The 17,947-nt window shown below is 38.1% G+C and overlaps 3 protein-coding genes and 1 long non-coding RNA gene across 4 annotated transcripts in view; 1 reads left to right on the top strand and 3 right to left on the bottom strand.

Moving 5' to 3' along the window:
- Positions 1–1,377: 1,377 nt before the first annotated feature.
- On the bottom strand, positions 1,378–2,983 carry LOC113468870 (cytochrome P450 4C1-like). Its single transcript, XM_026826130.1, has 5 exons — positions 2,942–2,983; positions 2,706–2,895; positions 2,203–2,360; positions 1,748–1,937; positions 1,378–1,595 (listed from the first exon to the last, which is right to left on the bottom strand). Exons 1-5 carry the CDS (start codon positions 2,981–2,983, stop codon positions 1,378–1,380), a joined length of 798 nt encoding a protein of 265 aa, XP_026681931.1.
- A 1,308-nt stretch (positions 2,984–4,291) lies between these two features.
- Positions 4,292–4,824, bottom strand: LOC103512735 (cytochrome P450 4g1-like). The gene has a single exon (XM_026826136.1). It carries the CDS (start codon positions 4,807–4,809, stop codon positions 4,489–4,491), a length of 321 nt encoding a protein of 106 aa, XP_026681937.1. The 5' UTR covers positions 4,810–4,824; the 3' UTR covers positions 4,292–4,488.
- A 1,142-nt stretch (positions 4,825–5,966) lies between these two features.
- LOC103512734 (cytochrome P450 4C1-like) lies at positions 5,967–11,946 on the bottom strand. The gene is made up of 8 exons (XM_026826133.1): positions 11,881–11,946; positions 11,093–11,292; positions 10,421–10,488; positions 8,057–8,424; positions 7,638–7,716; positions 7,256–7,491; positions 6,770–6,959; positions 5,967–6,617 (listed from the first exon to the last, which is right to left on the bottom strand). The coding sequence occupies exons 1-8, from the start codon at positions 11,920–11,922 to the stop codon at positions 6,286–6,288; spliced, it is 1,515 nt and encodes a 504-aa protein (XP_026681934.1). The 5' UTR covers positions 11,923–11,946; the 3' UTR covers positions 5,967–6,285.
- A 3,944-nt stretch (positions 11,947–15,890) lies between these two features.
- The window catches only part of LOC113468873, a 4,220-nt gene continuing 2,163 nt past the window's right edge, over positions 15,891–17,947 (top strand). The window contains exon 1 of the long non-coding RNA XR_003392467.1: positions 15,891–16,007. This is a non-coding gene — a long non-coding RNA (uncharacterized LOC113468873). The remainder of the gene's footprint in view (positions 16,008–17,947) is intronic.

Raw genomic sequence — 17,947 nt, 5'->3', positions numbered from 1 at the left:
TGCACACCATTGTGCATCTATGTAGGTCAAATATTTTCTTGTTAAAGTAAATTTCTCATTTCCAGGAAAATATCATTAGCATTTACCACATAACAATAAAAAATAATATCAGATACTATGCATAAGTATTCTATTTGCATAGAAAGTGCTTAAAATTATTTTATTAGAATTTTTCCCATAGCATTGTACATTCTGAAAGAATCTTTAAAAAATAAATGAACTTCGATAAGCCCATCATTAACATCAATAAATATTTTAATTATTTTTATTCTAAAAAAAGTTTCAATTTTAATGGTTCAACAACTGATGATGACTTGAATTTCAAATTAAAATTGAGCATTATTATCATAGGTATGAAAACAAGTAGGTACCTAGGTACATCAAGAAGCAACTTTATGAAGCTCCATAACAACATTGTTGTTACTGACTGCGATTAAGTCACCATTACCTACAAAGATTTCCAAGTCTGTACCTTGTCTCAAAAAACTTGAATGAAGTTTGGAACCAGAAATAATTTAAAAGAATAAGATTTTTTAAGGGCCGGCCGCAAGTTAGTCTGTACCTTGTCTCAAAAAACTTGAATGAAGTTTGGAACCAGAAATAATTTAAAAGAAGAAGATTTTTTAAGGGCCGGCCGCAAGTTATAATTGGACGAACTTTCACTACTTATTTATGATCTGCACAGTCTGCAGGCATTTGGTTTTAGGATTCCCTTTCTTCCAGTCTAATTTGACAATTGTCAGCAAACCTTGATGTTTCTGTACCTTGTCTCAAAAAACTTGAATGAAGTTTGGAACCAGAAATAATTTAAAAGAAGAAGATTTTTTAAGGGCCGGCCGCAAGTTGTAATTGGACGAACTTTCACTACTTATTTATGATCTGCACAGTCTGCAGGCATTTGGTTTTAGGACTCCCTTGCTTCCAGTCTAATTTGACAATTGTCGGCAAACCTTGATGTGGTTACCATTTCCAACACAACCTGCTCCATATTAGCACATGTAGGAGATGGTAGGATTCGATAGTTTCGTAATATTGTCGAAGCGACAGTTTTCATCTGAAGCATGGCGTACTTCTTGCCTAGACAGTCACGTGGTCCTACCAGGAATGGCACGAAGTCGACGGCCGGTCGATTGACAAGATGAATCTATGTTGTCGAGGCAGTGTAGGGCTGTCTGGACACAGCTTAATATTTATGTATTAAGATGAGTATAAATACATAGGTCTAAGCTCTAAGCTAATAACATGAGTAGGTAATCATGCTAAGCATTGCAGAAAAGTGTAGGTTCTTCGTTCTTGTGATAATATAATCCTAATGGACCTAACCCATGCCAACAATGCGATGTCCGATGTCATAATTATTCAAATGCGAATGTTCAGTCATGGTCGTAATATTGTCGAAGCGACAGTTTTCATCTGAAGCATGGCGTATTTCTTGCCTAGACAGTCACGTGGTCCTACCAGGAATGGCACGAAAGATCCTACAGGTCTCTTGGCGGCTTCTCCGGGTAAAAATCTATCTGGATCGAATTTGTTTGGTTCAGGATAGTAAGTAGAGTCTCGATGAACCGTGTAAATGTTGACAACCATGGAAGCTCCTGGAAAGCAGACCAAAAGATAGTTGGTTACTATTTGTTTTGTGAACTCTGGAACTCTCAGAAAACGGGTCCAAATTTAACCAAAATAAGAAAAACCGTTCGAAAATTATGGCAAAACCAATCATAGCATTCATAGCGAAAGTTGTACTAACCTCGAGGTAAATCCAAATCTTCGTATCTTTCATTATCTGTAATAATCTGTCGTGCCACTAGTGGTACAGGAGGATAAAGTCTGAGAGATTCCTTGATGATCATTTCCACATATCTCATATTCTGAAGGTCTTCATAAGATGGTTCCTTGGTCTTGTCAGTACCCAGTATTGATACCACTTCTTCATACGCCTGTGTAAAAGAATAAAAACCTTTATATTTACAATACTGATGAAACTCCTTTCGACTGATTATAGGGAAAAAAGAGGTAAAAGTAATCTTAGTTGAGTTCTCATAAACTCAAAATCATATTCACTCTTGTGACGTCAAAATTTATTAACTAGACGTTGATGACTCATCAACATCTTCCTCTGAAGATGAAGTGACGCTACTGAATCATCAACATCTAATGCCGCCTTCGTCAACTGTTCTCGATTTCATGTATTTCTGGCAATACCGAATCAGTGTCATTCTGCAGGGGGAATGGCACGTAAGATCCTACTGGTCTCTTGGCGGCTTCTCCGGGTAAAAATCTATCTGGATCAAATTTGTTTGGGTCAGGATAGTAGTTAGGATCTCGATGTATTGTGTAAACATTGACAACCATACCAGCTCCTGAAAACATATAAAGGAGGAGCTGAAAACGATGGAAATTGGCCTGCAAACCTTAATAAAATCAGCTCTCTTGTTTTAGGAATTTCCCATACCTACTTAAAATATCCATTTCGTAGGTCGTACAATCCTGCAAGTCTTCGAATCTGAAGGTGTTCCATCCCCCTCTTATTCTTTATCAAACAATATCTCCAAGGTTTTTGATTGTGAATTGGCCTCACTCCTACAGTTTACACTCTGCTTTACTAATTCCTATTCATCAGGAAAACAACTTCTATTCATCTTGATGAAAGCCTCGGTAAGTTTGTGAAGATCCATAATGATGAGAAACGGAAAACTTCTACTCACCTCGAGGTAATTTCAAATCTTCGAATGTTTCATGATCAGTAATGATCTGACGACCCACTACTGGTACAGGAGGATAAAGTCTGAGTGATTCCTTGATGATCATTTCCACATATCTCATATTCTGGAGGTCTTCATAAGATGGTTCCTTGGTTTTGTCAGTACCCAATATTGATATCACTTCTTCATATGCCTGTGTAAAAGAAAGCCAAAAGTATATTCATTAGGATGAAAATGGCCTCGAATATCATGAGAGATCGAGAGGACACGAAAGGAATCATTGACTAAGGTGTTGTGAAATAGCTTCACAGAAAATTCTGCTCTAAGAATCAGTCTTTTATATTCTACACCTACAGATTAAACTTAAAAAATCAACAATACCTATGTATCTGAAATTGAGGGGGGAGAAGATAACTGAGCGAGTTCTTTTGAAACAAAACCTGTAGGAGAGGAAACAGAAAAGACATTGGAGATATGAGTAGTATTGAGGAGACGATTGAAGAAATACAAAGTTCAAATATTGGAACAGTGAAGAAATACTAATTTCATGTAATACTACTGATACCAGCCTTAAGAACATTTGCAATGTGTATTTAAATTGTTGCAAGATTAAATATCGTCTGTATTATGACGTCATTACATCATTTTATGATGTATGACGTCAGTATGCGATAGTAGATCAAAAATCTGATTTCCTGCAATAAGGATTACTTACTTGAAATAAAGAGGATTTCATATTGCTGAGCATGGGAAACAGAGTGTTCTTTAGTTCAAACTGACGTTACACAACTGACGGTCTGCAGAACATCCCAAACTTGCCAATAAGTAAAGATCAATTAAATAGATACTATTATTGATAGGTGCCTAATAAAAACAATAAGTAAAAAACTGAGAAGAACTAAGAACAAAACTGATTTGCAAAACAATCAATGTAGGTAGTTCCATTTCACATAATGATTGCAATGAACAATTTTCATAAATATGCTAGTATGAAACTCATATCCGATAATAATAATTATAATACCTATATAATGAGCCTTTATCTGATAATATAATAAGCCTTTATCTCAGGTAATCTCAGGTTATAGTTCAAGTTCTGGATCACATGGGTTTGGAGGCTGTACAAAGAGTATTGTAGGTACGTAATAAGTCTAACCCCAGGAAATTAAATTTCCACACATGGCCTTGACGCTCTTGGCGGAAATAAGTAAATGAACAAATTATTTTTAACCAGCGGAGATAGCACGTTGAATGCACCATTGCATCAGTTCCCATAATCCCATCTTCCCAAAGGTTCACTGAAGATAAGCAATGTTGATATCCGGTTGAGTGATCATCTGGGCAATCACGTGGAGCTGCCAGACCTTTGGTTCCTATCCCTACACCCAACCCTTTGTGTTTGGTGCTAAGCTATTACCATTACATAGTTTGAAGATTTTAGAAATCTTCAGTAACTTGTTAGGTGTTTTCCATTGATGTTTTTCGGAGGTTTATTCAGCCCGGCCTCCATGTTAATTGAGATTTGCATTCCAGGATGGCATGGGTAGCCATTCCCTACAGCTGGAAAATGAAATAATAAAAGGACAAAATTGCAAGCGAAAAGTGACTTGTATTTAGATTTAAGTAGGTACAATAAAAATAATATTAACCAAATTACATCTAAATAATTATCTAATAATTTCTCTGAAATGCCCCGTATACGAGAATATCAAAGGTCAGATTATGAAATTAATGTTGTTCCAATTTACCCTTAATATTTATTTTTCCACGTCATTTTTTGTACGATTTAGTTTCTCGATTCAAGTCTAATTTGACAATTGTCGGCAAACTGGGATGTCATAACTGTTTCCAACACAACCTGCTCCATATTAGCACATGTAGGAGATGGTAGGATTCGATAGTTTCGTAATATTGTCGACGCGACAGTTTTCATCTGAAGCATGGCGTATTTCTTGCCTAGACAGTCACGTGGTCCTACCAGGAATGGCACGTAAGATCCTACTGGTCTCTTGGCGGCTTCTCCGGGTAAAAATCTATCTGGATCGAATTTGTTTGGGTCAGGATAGTAAACTGGATCTCGGTGTATTGTGTAAACGTTGACAACCATTCCAGCTCCTGAAAACATGAAAACATATAAAGGAGGAGCTGAAAACGATGGAAATTGACCTGCAAACCTTAATAAAATCAGCTCTCTTGTTTTAGGAATTTCCCATACTTGAAATATCCATTTCGTAGGTCGTACAATCCTGCAAGCCTTCGAATCTGAAGGTGTTCCATCCCCCTCTTATTCTTTATCAAACAATATCTCCAAGGTTTTTGATTGTGAATTGGCCTCACTCCTACAGTTTACACTCTGCTTTACTAGTTCCTATTCATCAGGAAAAAAACTTCTATTCATCTTGATGAAAGCCTCGGTAAGTTTGTGAAGATTCATAATGATGAGAAAGGCTGTATATTTATAAGTTTACAACAGTGATTCTAGGGAAACTGGTGAATTTAACATGCTATACCTAAATGGACAAAAACCATTTTTGCATTAATTTTCCCCATACTTAGGTATTGTATTTTTCCCCACAGTGAAAGTTAAGACTCCGTATCAACCTCTGTAGGTATAGATACCTCTGTAGTCTGTATGTATTGACCTTACAACATACGTGTACAACAGTTTTACACTAAGTGTTGTGATGCATTTGCGAAAACATACCTAATTAATGATTTAGTAAAAGTGAAGTGCTAAATGCTCATTTTTTCCTCATAAGGTTCGGCAGGCATTATGAGTTTTTTAATGTGTTTTACTTCATTGTGTGATGAGTTGATCACTTTGATTTTGAGTATTTACAATGATGATGACAAGCAGATGTAAATACTTAACTGTAAATGATGATGACAAGAGTAGATGTGTTATTTATGATTTCAATTATTTGTTGAGACAGTCTTTCAAAATCCATAACAGGTATTTTATAATAATGCACACCATTGTGCATCTATGTAGGTCAAATATTTTCTTGTTAAAGTAAATTTCGCATTTCCAGGAAAATATCATTAGCATTTACCATATAACAATAAAAAATAATAGATATCAGATACTATGCATAAGTATTCTATTTGCATTGAAAGTGCTTAAAATTATTTTATTAGAATTTTTCCCATAGCATTGTACATTCTGAAAGAATCTTTAAAAAATAAATGAACTTCGATAAGCCCATCATTAACATCAATAAATATTTTAATTATTTTTATTCTAAAAAAAGTTTCAATTTTAATGGTTCAACAACTGATGATGACTTGAATTTCAAATTAAAATTGAGCATTATTATCATAGGTATGAAAACAAGTAGGTACCTAGGTACATCAAGAAGCAACTTTATGAAGCTCCATAACAACATTGTTGTTACTGACTGCGATTAAGTCACCATTACCTACAAAGATTTCCAAGTCTGTACCTTGTCTCAAAAAACTTGAATGAAGTTTGGAACCAGAAATAATTTAAAAGAAGAAGATTTTTTAAGGGCCGGCCGCAAGTTGTAATTGGACGAACTTTCACTACTTATTTATGATCTGCACAGTCTGCAGGCATTTGGTTTTAGGATTCCCTTTCTTCCAGTCTAATTTGACAATTGTCAGCAAACCTTGATGTTGTTACCATTTCCAACACAACCTGCTCCATATTAGCACATGTAGGAGATGGTAGGATTCGATAGTTTCGTAATATTGTCGACGCGACAGTTTTCATCTGAAGCATGGCGTATTTCTTGCCTAGACAGTCACGTGGTCCTACCAGGAATGGCACGTAAGATCCTACTGGTCTCTTGGCGGCTTCTCCGGGTAAAAATCTATCTGGATCGAATTTGTTTGGTTCAGGATAGTAAGTAGAGTCTCGATGAACCGTGTAAATGTTGACAACCATGGAAGCTCCTGGAAAGCAGACCAAAAGATAGTTGGTTACTATTTGTTTTGTGAACTCTGGAACTCTCAGAAAACGGGTCCAAATTTAACCAAAATAAGACAAACCGTTCGAAAATTATGGCAAAACCAATCATAGCATTCATAGCGAAAGTTGTACTAACCTCGAGGTAAATCCAAATCTTCGTATCTTTCATTATCTGTAATAATCTGTCGTGCCACTAGTGGTACAGGAGGATAAAGTCTGAGAGATTCCTTGATGATCATTTCCACATATCTCATATTCTGAAGGTCTTCATAAGATGGTTCCTTGGTCTTGTCAGTGCCCAGTATTGATACCACTTCTTCATACGCCTGTGTAAAAGAATAAAAACCTTTATATTTACAATACTGATGAAACTCCTTTCGACTGATTATAGGGAAAAAAGAGGTAAAAGTAATCTTAGTTGAGTTCTCATAAACTCAAAATCATATTCACTCTTGTGACGTCAAAATTTATTAACTAGACGTTGATGACTCATCAACATCTTCCTCTGAAGATGAAGTGACGCTACTGAATCATCAACATCTAATGCCGCCTTCGTCAACTGTTCTCGATTTCATGTATTTCTGGCAATACCGAATCAGTGTCATTCTGCAGGGTTCCCTACCTTGTCCTGAACTTCCGGATGTAAAGCCAACATGAGAAGCACCGCAAAGTTAGCCGTCTTCGTGGTGTCTGTACCCGCGAAAATCACATTGATGATCTGTGTGACTAGATCCTCTTCGTCAATATTATTGGTCATCATGTGACGAGCAAAACTCATAGTGTTGTCAGAAGTGTTTGATGCTGCGATTTGTCTCACAATGTTCCTGCTGTATCCTCGGATCACCTCTTGGAGCTCATTTTCAGCTTTGTTCATTCCGATTAGCTTGCACACATTGTTAAACATCAGGAAAGGATTAGTAAGCCTTTTTTGGACAGACTGAAAGCAGAAGATAATGAATTTAATGTTTTGAGTACTATTCGATACCCAGGTACTGCGCGCTCATTTTCAGCTTTGTTCATTCCGATTAGCTTGCACACATTGTTAAACATCAGGAAAGGATTAGTAAGCCTTTTTTGGACAGACTGGAAGCAGAAGATAATGAATTTAATGTTTTGAGTACTATTCGATACCCAGGTACTGCGCTATCAACAGCTCGACGGCAGATAAGACATTTTGTAGGTACATACAAACATTTGAGACCTCGGACAGCGTACATTGTACTTTAAACTCGGTTCGTTAGGTACTAAGGACCAAGCTGTAGGTACATACAAACATTTGAGACCTCGGACAGCGTACATTGTACTTTAAACTCGGTTCGTTAGGTACTAAGGACCAAGCAAAAAAATTCTTGCTGTCCAACAACAAGAAGGTCCCAAGTATTTTTGTAAATATTCACAGTAAAAGCTTTGGAAAATAACTTACATGTAAAATGTCCATCATGGCTTTGACTACAGGATGATCATTGAACTCCTGAGCTTTGGGATTCTCCCCCAGTGTACTTCTGATAACCATGTCAAATGTTGCCAAGTTGAGCAATGTCCCGGGATAGAAACTTTCTCCTTTCTCCATGAGAGGACGAAATTTGTCCACAAGAATATTGGTCTCCTCGAAGAATATGCAGATGTAGGTTTTGACCACGGAATAGTGGAAACTGGGGGCGATCATTTTTCTATCCGCTCGCCATTTTTCTACTGGTGAAAATCCCAGTACACCATTCCGAAATAGATTTTCTACTATCCGATATATATCTGACTTCCGCAGGACTTTATTAAATACGTAATTGATTGGTCGCTTAGTCTGTGAACACCACGACGGTGCCTAGTTCTTCTTTCTCGCCCTAGTACATACGTGTATGTCCAACACTCGGCCATATGTTGCCCCGGGCTCGGTGCGACTATATGTGTCTCATTGTTAATCGGTGCCATTTGGTGGTATAGAAAGGATCTCAAAGTATTTTGATACCACCCGGAGACGATTTTCTGCGAGTCTCACCTAAAGTGGAAGTGATACTCATGCAGATCAGAAACCTTGTTGGCGTATAACTTGGCGGCCCCAATGAGAGGCCACTGAGGAGGCCCCTTCAACTTGGAGGCCACCCTGTAGTAGTGTCTCCTTCTGTAGCGAATGATGAAAATGAAGGATAGTCCCTTCAACTTGGAGGCCACTTTGTAGTAGTGTCTTCTTCTGTAGCGAATGATGCAAACGAAGGATAGTAGTGCACAGAGCAGGAAGTAGCTGGCTGAGCTCTTTTCAAACAGTCCCTGTGAAAGAAAAAACGAAGAACACATGAACAAAATGCTGGCTCTTAAGTTTGTGCTAAGCATAGTCTCAAGGCATTTGATTGGTTAATTTTGACTTGAGAATGATCTAAGAACGATCATTCTTGTTCATGTAGTCTCAAGGCATTTGATTGGTCAATTTTGACTTGAGACTGATCTAAGAACGATCATTCTTGTTCATAAATACGAGTGTAAGTCTGTTAGACCGTCTGCCGTCTGAGAGATCTAGGTCTCGAGATTTTTCCGCCATTCACGCTCAGACTATTTGACAGACTTAGGTCTGGCAGAGAGTCTGAGCGTGAGTGGAGGGCATTAGAGTTAAGCCCGTCCGACCAGAGTACAGATCAGCAGGTAATACTCCAGTTAAGAAGTTATAGTCATAATATTTTGACTGACGCATTAATGGGAGTATTCCAGTATTCATATCCACCGATTCATTCTGGTTCCCAGTCAAGAAGTTATAGTCATAATATTTTGACTGACGCATTAATGGGAGTATTCCAGTATTCATATCCACCGATTCATTCTGGTCCTCCAAGTCAAACTACCTACATATGACCTATGCTTACTCCCATCTCCCATCTAATTGCCGGTAAAATATCTGATGACCGATAGTTGAACGTACTGTAACTGAACATAATCTTTTGGTCTGGTCTAATCACTTTGGTCACTATAATTATCAGGTAATTCCCTTAACAATCGATTTCTTTCGTACATATGACCTATGCTTACTCCCATCTAATTGCCGGTAAAATATCTGATGACCGATAGTTGAACGTACAGTACGTTATTTATCTAATGAAAATAGATTAATAGTTTAAAGTCATTTAAGAGTATTTCAGTGAAATTTCGAGTGTATGGCCGCCATACACTTTCACCAAGGAGATTCCTCTTTGGGCGTAACAGCGCGACCAGACTTGCTGCCACAGGCCGGTTATGTATTTTCAATTGCTAACTGATAAACTGAAAGACGGTCCTCTGAGTGAAATATTACTATTTTCATTTAATTTATTTATTTTTATGAAAAATTTCCAAGAATTAAGTCTGTCTCTCATGTTGAGGGAGATGTTTTCATAATTTCATACATCGGGGCCTGTGGGTGAACACCATAGAATTTGCATTGGCAGATTGGCAGCCAAGGGTGTTGAGGTTCACAATTCATACATCCTTAATGGAATCAAAATTAGGTCCGAAAATACAGCTATAATGCAAGATAAACTTGCGTTTTTTAAATCAGCCTTTTTAAATTATATCTAAATAAGCCCTATCAAATCCACTCAACTATTTTTTTCTTTCAATGAAGAACTTGTCAGCGTAGAAAGATTGAGCCATCCTTTCTCCAAGTGACCTGAAAAAAATAATATTGTCGTTATTAAATTATATTAGGTAGGCACTCCCTTACTCATATTGTATTTATTACTATTGTAATATTGTACCTACTGTTAAAAATATGAATAAATAAAGCACTATTAATACTAATACTAATACTAATACTAATTGATTGGTCCTGCGTCCAGACAAAAAATGAAGAACTTGTCAGCGTAGAAAGATTGAGCCATCCTTTCTCCAAGTGACCTGAAAAAATAATATTGTCGTTATTAAATTATATTGAAAATAAAATGATCTTTATATAATATTAAATATAGGCCGGGCAACGCGGCGCCGGTGCTTGGAACTATTGACGTTCGCCTGCCTCCCGGCAAGCTTGATTCTTTTGACCCCATGTCATCCATCCTAATAACCTAATTTCCTAATGAAGAACTTGTCAGCGTAGAAAGATTGAGCCATCCTTTCTCCAAGTGACCTGAAAAAAATAATATTGTCGTTATTAAATTATATTGAAAATAAAATGATCTTCTTATAATATTAAATATAGGCCGGGCAACGCGGCGCCGGTGCTTGGAACTATTGACGTTCACCTGCCTCCCGGCAAGCTTGATTCTTTTGCCACCATGCCATCCATCCTAATTTCCGAATTGTTGAAATCAAACGGTAAAGTAAAATTTGAGTTTCTGAGTAAGAGTGGGAACTTGAATTTGTAAAGGTTATTGTATCGGATATGTTATCAGGATAACTGACTGGTAACTGAATTAACTGATGGTATCATAATTCTTATCGTTCGTAAGGATCCAACCTCTAGGATGGCAACAATACCACGATCAAATAACTTGAATCTCACCTAAAATAGAAATGGTAGTCATGCAGATCGGAAACCTTGTTGGTGTGCAATTTTCCAGCCCCTAAAAAAGGCCATTGAGTAGGTCCCTTCAACTTGGAGGCCACTTTGTAGTAGTGTCTTCTTCTGTAGCGAATGATGCAAACGAAGGATAGTAGTGCACAGAGCAGGAAATAGCTGGCTGAGCTCTTTTCAAACAGTCCCTGTGAAAGAAAAAACGAAGAACACATGAACAAAATGCTGGCTCTTAAGTTTGTGCTAAGCATAGTCTCAAGGCATTTGATTGGTTAATTTTGACTTGAGAATGATCTAAGAACGATCATTCTTGTTCATGAATACGAGTGTAAGTCTGTTAGACCGTCTGCCGTCTGAGAGATCTAGGTCTCGAGATTTTTCCGCCATTCACGCTCAGACTATTTGACAGACTTAGGTCTGTCAGAGAGTCTGAGCGTGAGTGGAGGGCATTAGAGTTAAGCCCGTCCGACCAGAGTACAGATCAGCAGGTAATAAATACTCCAGTCAAGAAGTAATAGTCATAATATTTTGACTGACGCATTAATGGGAGTATTCCAGTATTCATATCTAAGAATGGCTGCCCTACATGGACGCTACGCCACTGAACGTACTGTAACTGGAGCATAATCTTTTGGTCTGGTCTAGTCACTTTGGTCACTATAATCATCAGGTAATTCCCTTAACAATTGATTTCTTTCGTTTATTCCTTTCAACCTCAAGCTGAAAGGTCTCAATGGATCATATTGGATACGCTCATCAAATGAAACCATACTTACTTGGAACAAAGAGAATTTCATACTGCCCGGCATAAAAAGCATTGCGTGTTCTTTACTCTAATCTAACTACCTACATATGACCTATGCTTACTCCCATCTAATTGCCGGTAAAATATCTGATGACCGATAGTTGAACGTACAGTACGTTATTTATATAATAAAAATAGATTAATGGTTTAAAGTCAATATTTAAGAGTATTTCAGTGAAATTTCGAGTGTATATGGCCGCCATACACGCCCTACATGGACGCTACGCCACTGAACGTACTGTAACTGGAGCATAATCTTTTGGTCTCGTCTAGTCACTTTGGTCACTATAATTATCAGGTAATTCCCTTAACAATCGATTTCTTTCAGATGCAAACGAAGGATAGTAGTGCACAGAGCAGGAAGTAGCTGGCTGAGCTCTTTTCAAACAGTCCCTGTGAAAGAAAAAACGAAGAAGACATATGTTATGTGGGTCACTCACACTGAGACAGTCGGAATGTGTGTGACGGGAAATGGGGAAAGCTTGCAACCTAGGACTGTTAGACCATCTCAGAGACCCCGTTCTCACAGACTTGAGTCTGTCAGACAGTCAGAACGTGCGTGGCGGGGAATGGGGAAAGCTTGCAACCTAGGTCTGTTAGACCATCTCAGAGACCCCGTTCTCACAGACCTGGGTCTGTCAGACAGTCAGAACCTGCGTGGCGGGAAAAGCTTGAGAACATGGTCTGTTAGACCGTCTGAGAGATCTAATTTATGAAAAAAAAAAAAAAAAAAAAAAAAAAAAAACAGATGGTAAAAAGAGAATATCAATGTAAGTATCATTTGGACAGCATTTAGCAGAAAAGAGCCATTCAAAAAGATATACTTTTTTCTAAAAAGATTAGTGTTTCACCGCCGGTTTCATTTCGTACCAATGAAAAAACTGCTACATTAGACGCATGTGGTCTGTGTCGTAGCATGTCCATCTCGCAGTATGTTCTTCTCCATTATCAGATGAGCAATAAGATGAGCTTTCGGCCTCTTCACAAGAGCAGTTTGATATACGGAACTTATAACAACGGAGGTGTTATCGTCCCGAAATCGAAGAGAGAAGGAGGACAGGATAGGAAAAAGCCAGCCGTTCCGAGAACGAACCTCATCTGTTTAGGATCAAGTCCGCCCCGGGCGGTAATCGAACACGTGACCTAACGCTTACAAGGCAGATGCGCCTTCAAGCTAAATATAGGCTGACTATTCAGTCTCTTGGTGAGCAAGTATACATAATAGGTATGTACAAAGCTATAAAGGGGCGTACATATCTGCGCCCTGCGCCAACTCGGTGTTTTATTTGCGCGGACGTACGATGGGAAGGGGGTTTGGCACTAAAAACTGACCATCGAAATTTTGACCCGATTACATTACTTTCCTTCCTATAGGATAAGGAAAGTAAAAAAGATGTTTGTGTACTTAGGGCAAATCACCGGGTAATTTGCTTCGTAATTTTATTATTTCTATTAAATTTGTAAATCAAATAATATTGCTGACATTTCCCACTTCTCTTTTGTACTTTACATTGTAAAGTTTACAAACATAGGTACAATGTACAAACCTAATCTAGAATGATGATACAAATTTTTTGACCCCGCCGGGAATCGAACCCGGGTCTCCCGCGTGCAAGGCGAGCGCAGTGACCACTACGCCATGGGAGCTCAAAATCAAATAATATTGCTTACATTTCCCACTCCTATTTTACTATTTTGTACTTTACATTGTGAAGTTTACAAACATAGGTACAATGTACAAACCTAATCTAGAATGCTAGAAAATCTAGAAATGTTTCTAATCTTCCTATGAGAATGAGTGATTTGTAGATACTAATTATTCTTGCATAAAATTTATTGCTGTTTATTAGGAACTTGGTGATTAGATCTAGAAATGTTTCTAATCTTCCTATGAGAATGAGTGATTTGTAGATACTAATTATTCTTGCATAAAATTTATTGCTGTTTATTAGGTTCTATAGGAACTTGGTGAAAATCTAGAAATGTTTCTAATCTTCCTATGAGAATGAGTGATTTGTAGATACTAATTATTCTTGCATAAAATTTATTGCTGTTTATTGGGAACTTGGTGATTACTACTTTCCTTATCCTATAGGAAGGAAAATAGTAATGTAATCGGGTCAAATTTTTGATGGTCAGATTTTAGTGCCAAAACACGTTTTGAGGTCCCTAGAGCCTAGACCCTAAATCCAGGAAGGAAAGTAATGTAATCGGGTCAAATTTTCGATGGTCAGATTTTAGTGCCAAAACACGTTTTGAGGTCCCTAGACTCCCTAGAGCCTAGACCCTAAATCCAAAGTTTCAGCCATTGGTCCGTGTGTGTGTGTCTGTATCTGTAAACAAAATATCTCGAGAACGGTAAGAGCTAGAGACTTGAAATTTGGTATGTATCTTTCAAATGTGACAAGGATTGGTTAAGACCGGTGCAATGCTTGGCGGCATTTTACCGCTTTTTGGCACTTTTCGGTGTAATTTAACAATATCTCGGGAACGGTATAAGCTAAGGACTTGAAATTTGGAACGTAGTTCACAAATGTGACAAGGATGCAACACAAAACGTTTGGTTAAAATAGGTGCTGCGGTTGGCGGTATTTTGACCGCTCTTTGGCGGGTTTCGACCGTTTTTTGGCGGTTTTCAGCTATACTGACTAAACGGTTAGAGATATTATAAATGTTACAACAGAACACCCAAATAAGCACCATTCAATAGGATAAGGAAAGTCGTGTGATGTTCACACCAGATTTTTTTTTTCTTTTTTTTTTTTTCATGTCCTATTATTATTTTTCCACTGTGCCTACCTACCTATCTAACCTAACCTTCATTCCTTCATACATACGTAATAGCTATACCAAAATGTAGCTACTTCCTACTTGAGATATCAATTAATCTTTAAAACTTGAAATGTACAATCATTTCTACCCAAATATGGGTGAGTACATATTCTTTACCGTATGATGTTATATCTAACATGTTAGATATCTATCCAACGTTGTATCCAAAACCATGTAGATATCTAATGAAAAACAAAAACTGAGAGGATGTCGGTCCCTAAGTAAACAACTATTTCCACAGAGATAAATTTATCGACTGAAAAATGAACTGTCTGTCCAGAATGGCAGAGATTGTTTTGGTTTTTTTGATGGTTTGTTTATGAGTTTTATGACAAATGATATACCTACCATATTTTTAAGAGGAGACGTAATTGGAATCTTCAGATATAAACATTATAGGTAAATACGTGTTTTCTGTAGTAAACGAGTTACGTGTGATTTTTCATGAATCATGAAAGGTGACACACATTGAAACTTGATCCTGGAAGAAGATCAAAAGTTGAGACATATAGGACTGTCCTAGTCTCGGTAGTGCAGTTGCTAAAGTTGTGTCCACACATAGTCTAAGCTAGCGGCTTCCAAACTTCATTTTCTACGCGCCCTTTTTTTTCAATGGAGTAGTTGCAAATGGTTAAAAAATAAAAATAAATGGTCGATTCCTATGTAAAAAGTTGGGGAAAATCCAAATCTGAGGTCAAAACTCCGGAAAAATAACTGTAAAAGGTCGAAAATTTAATTTTTATTTTCCGTTCTACTGAAAGAGTTAACCTCGAGGTAAATCCAAATCTTCGTATCTTTCATTATCTGTAATAATCTGTCGTGCCACTAGTGGTACAGGAGGATAAAGTCTGAGAGATTCCTTGATGATCATTTCCACATATCTCATATTCTGAAGGTCTTCATAAGATGGTTCCTTGGTCTTGTCAGTGCCCAGTATTGATACCACTTCTTCATACGCCTGTGTAAAAGAATAAAAACCTTTATATTTACAATACTGATGAAACTCCTTTCGACTGATTATAGGGAAAAAAGAGGTAAAAGTAATCTTAGTTGAGTTCTCATAAACTCAAAATCATATTCACTCTTGTGACGTCAAAATTTATTAACTAGACGTTGATGACTCATCAACATCTTCCTCTGAAGATGAAGTGACGCTACTACGATCTTTTTGCTGCCGCAGAGGTGTTCGTTTTCTCTGGGTTTTTCTCGTTTTGTCAACTTGACCTTGAGGATTTGTGATTTGCCATCCCAGATTTTCATCTTGAGGTAAACCAAAGGTGTATTTTCCTTCCGGGAAACTTTCAGAAACGGAACCGATTCCGATGGCGCGCCATCTTGGATTTCTTATGGTTAGGTACAGGCGCCTTTTTAGTTTCCAAAAGGGAACCGGTTCTGTGTCCGAAAGTTTCACCGAAAGTTTGAGCCGTAGTCGTTTAGTTGTGCAACGTTGCGTGTTCGTAGTAACCGGTTGATTCACCCTGGCCGTATTTTCCATGTGGAAATTTCATGGTCAAGTCACGATTCATGACGTTATGGTAGGTAATGGGGAAACTTTACCCGGGAAAGTGAACATTGTCTGGCGATGTTCCATTTCCCCGTTACCTACACCTACGATAACGCCATGAAAATTCCACTATGAACACCACATGAAAATTCTGCAAGGAAAGTGCGGCTCATCTTCGAAATCACGTCAGGCTGGTTCCCGGCCTGACTCAGGCTGGTTCCCGGTCTGACTCAGGCTGGGTGAGGTTAGTATGACAAGGCGAGTACCTTGTCGCCGGATGAGGGGTTAAACCCCCGTCAGCACTAAAGACGTTAGCAGTTATCTATACAATAACGGTAAACCTCTATAGGAGAGATCTATGTATTATGAGGAATGGGGAAACTTTACCCGGGAAAGTGAACATTGTCTGGCGATGTTCCATTTCCCCGTTACCTACACCTACGATAACGCCATGAAAATAATTCCACTATGAACACCATCATGAAAATTCTGCAAGGAAAGTACGGCTCATTTTGGCAATCACGTCAGGTTTTTCCCGGCCTGACTCAGGCTGGTTCCCGGCCAGACTCAGGCTGGTTCCAGAGCTGACTCAGGCTGGTTCCAGAGCTGACTGAGGCTGGGTGAGGTTAGTATGACAAGGCGAGTACCTTGTCGCCGGATGTAGGGTTAAACCCCCGTCACCAAAGGCTTTAGCAGTTATCTATACAATAACAGTAAACCTCTATAGGAGAGATATACGTATTATGAGCACAAGAAATGGACAAGAGGAGAGACAAAGACAGGTGACGTGAAGGCGAAATCCTTCCTCTACCAAAGGATTGGTTTGGCCGTCCAGCGCGGGAATGGGGCAAGTGTGGAGGGGACCTTCCCAGCTGGAGACAGATTTGACGAGGTGTTTGGCTTGTAATCTTAAATTACTATGTTTTAAAATTGTATTTAATTTGTTCAAATAAAACACAGAGGAGAGATGGTATCGGATACCCCAAAATTCATCAATATTCATGTAGTCAGAAGACTAGCAACAGCTTCAATCAAGTACCTAGACCCCATAAAAAAACTATCAAACTATTCGTTAGGTAGGGAGCTTAAAAGTTAACTAAACAGTTAACACCCGGGTCTACAATATCAAGGGTTTGACTGAGCTAGTGAGCTATAATATCAAGGGTTTGATAAGGCGTTTAACTAAGAATGCTGGAATACTACGTTCAATCACCCTCGGAGCATTCTCAGAGGTTAACAAACACTTGAAACTGAGATTGTACTCCCGGAGTATTGTTTTGTATTGTAGGAGTGCAAATCGTTTAGGAGAGCAGAATGCACCCCTGTTTACATTAGTTACGTTCGTAGGCAGGTAAGTATGTAGGTACCTGTATGTATAAATATTGTACAAGATGATAACAGCTAAGTCAGATAATAGATGAGTTAGCTGTCAGGTAGGTAGGTACTCATTTATCACAGTTGTTATTTAATTACGCCATTGTTTTGAATAAGATAAATCGAAAAAATTGAAAACTGAGAGACCGTGGCCGAGGCAAATATCAGACTAGACAAGTAGACTTGCATTCCCGTGGTTCTGAGTTCGATTCCCAGTAGGCAGTTTTATTTCCGCTGTATTCCAATATTTCCAATACGGGATGCACTTAACTTCGGTAATTTAGTGAAAAAAAAAAAAAAAAAAAAAAAAAAAAAAAAGGGAAAAAAA

This window comes from Diaphorina citri, unplaced genomic scaffold, assembly GCF_000475195.1.
Source record: "Diaphorina citri unplaced genomic scaffold, Diaci psyllid genome assembly version 1.1 scaffold878, whole genome shotgun sequence".
Taxonomy (NCBI): Eukaryota; Metazoa; Arthropoda; class Insecta; order Hemiptera; family Psyllidae; genus Diaphorina; species Diaphorina citri.
Note: the sequence above shows the minus strand (reverse complement) of the source record. Positions and strands in the feature narration are given on the sequence as shown.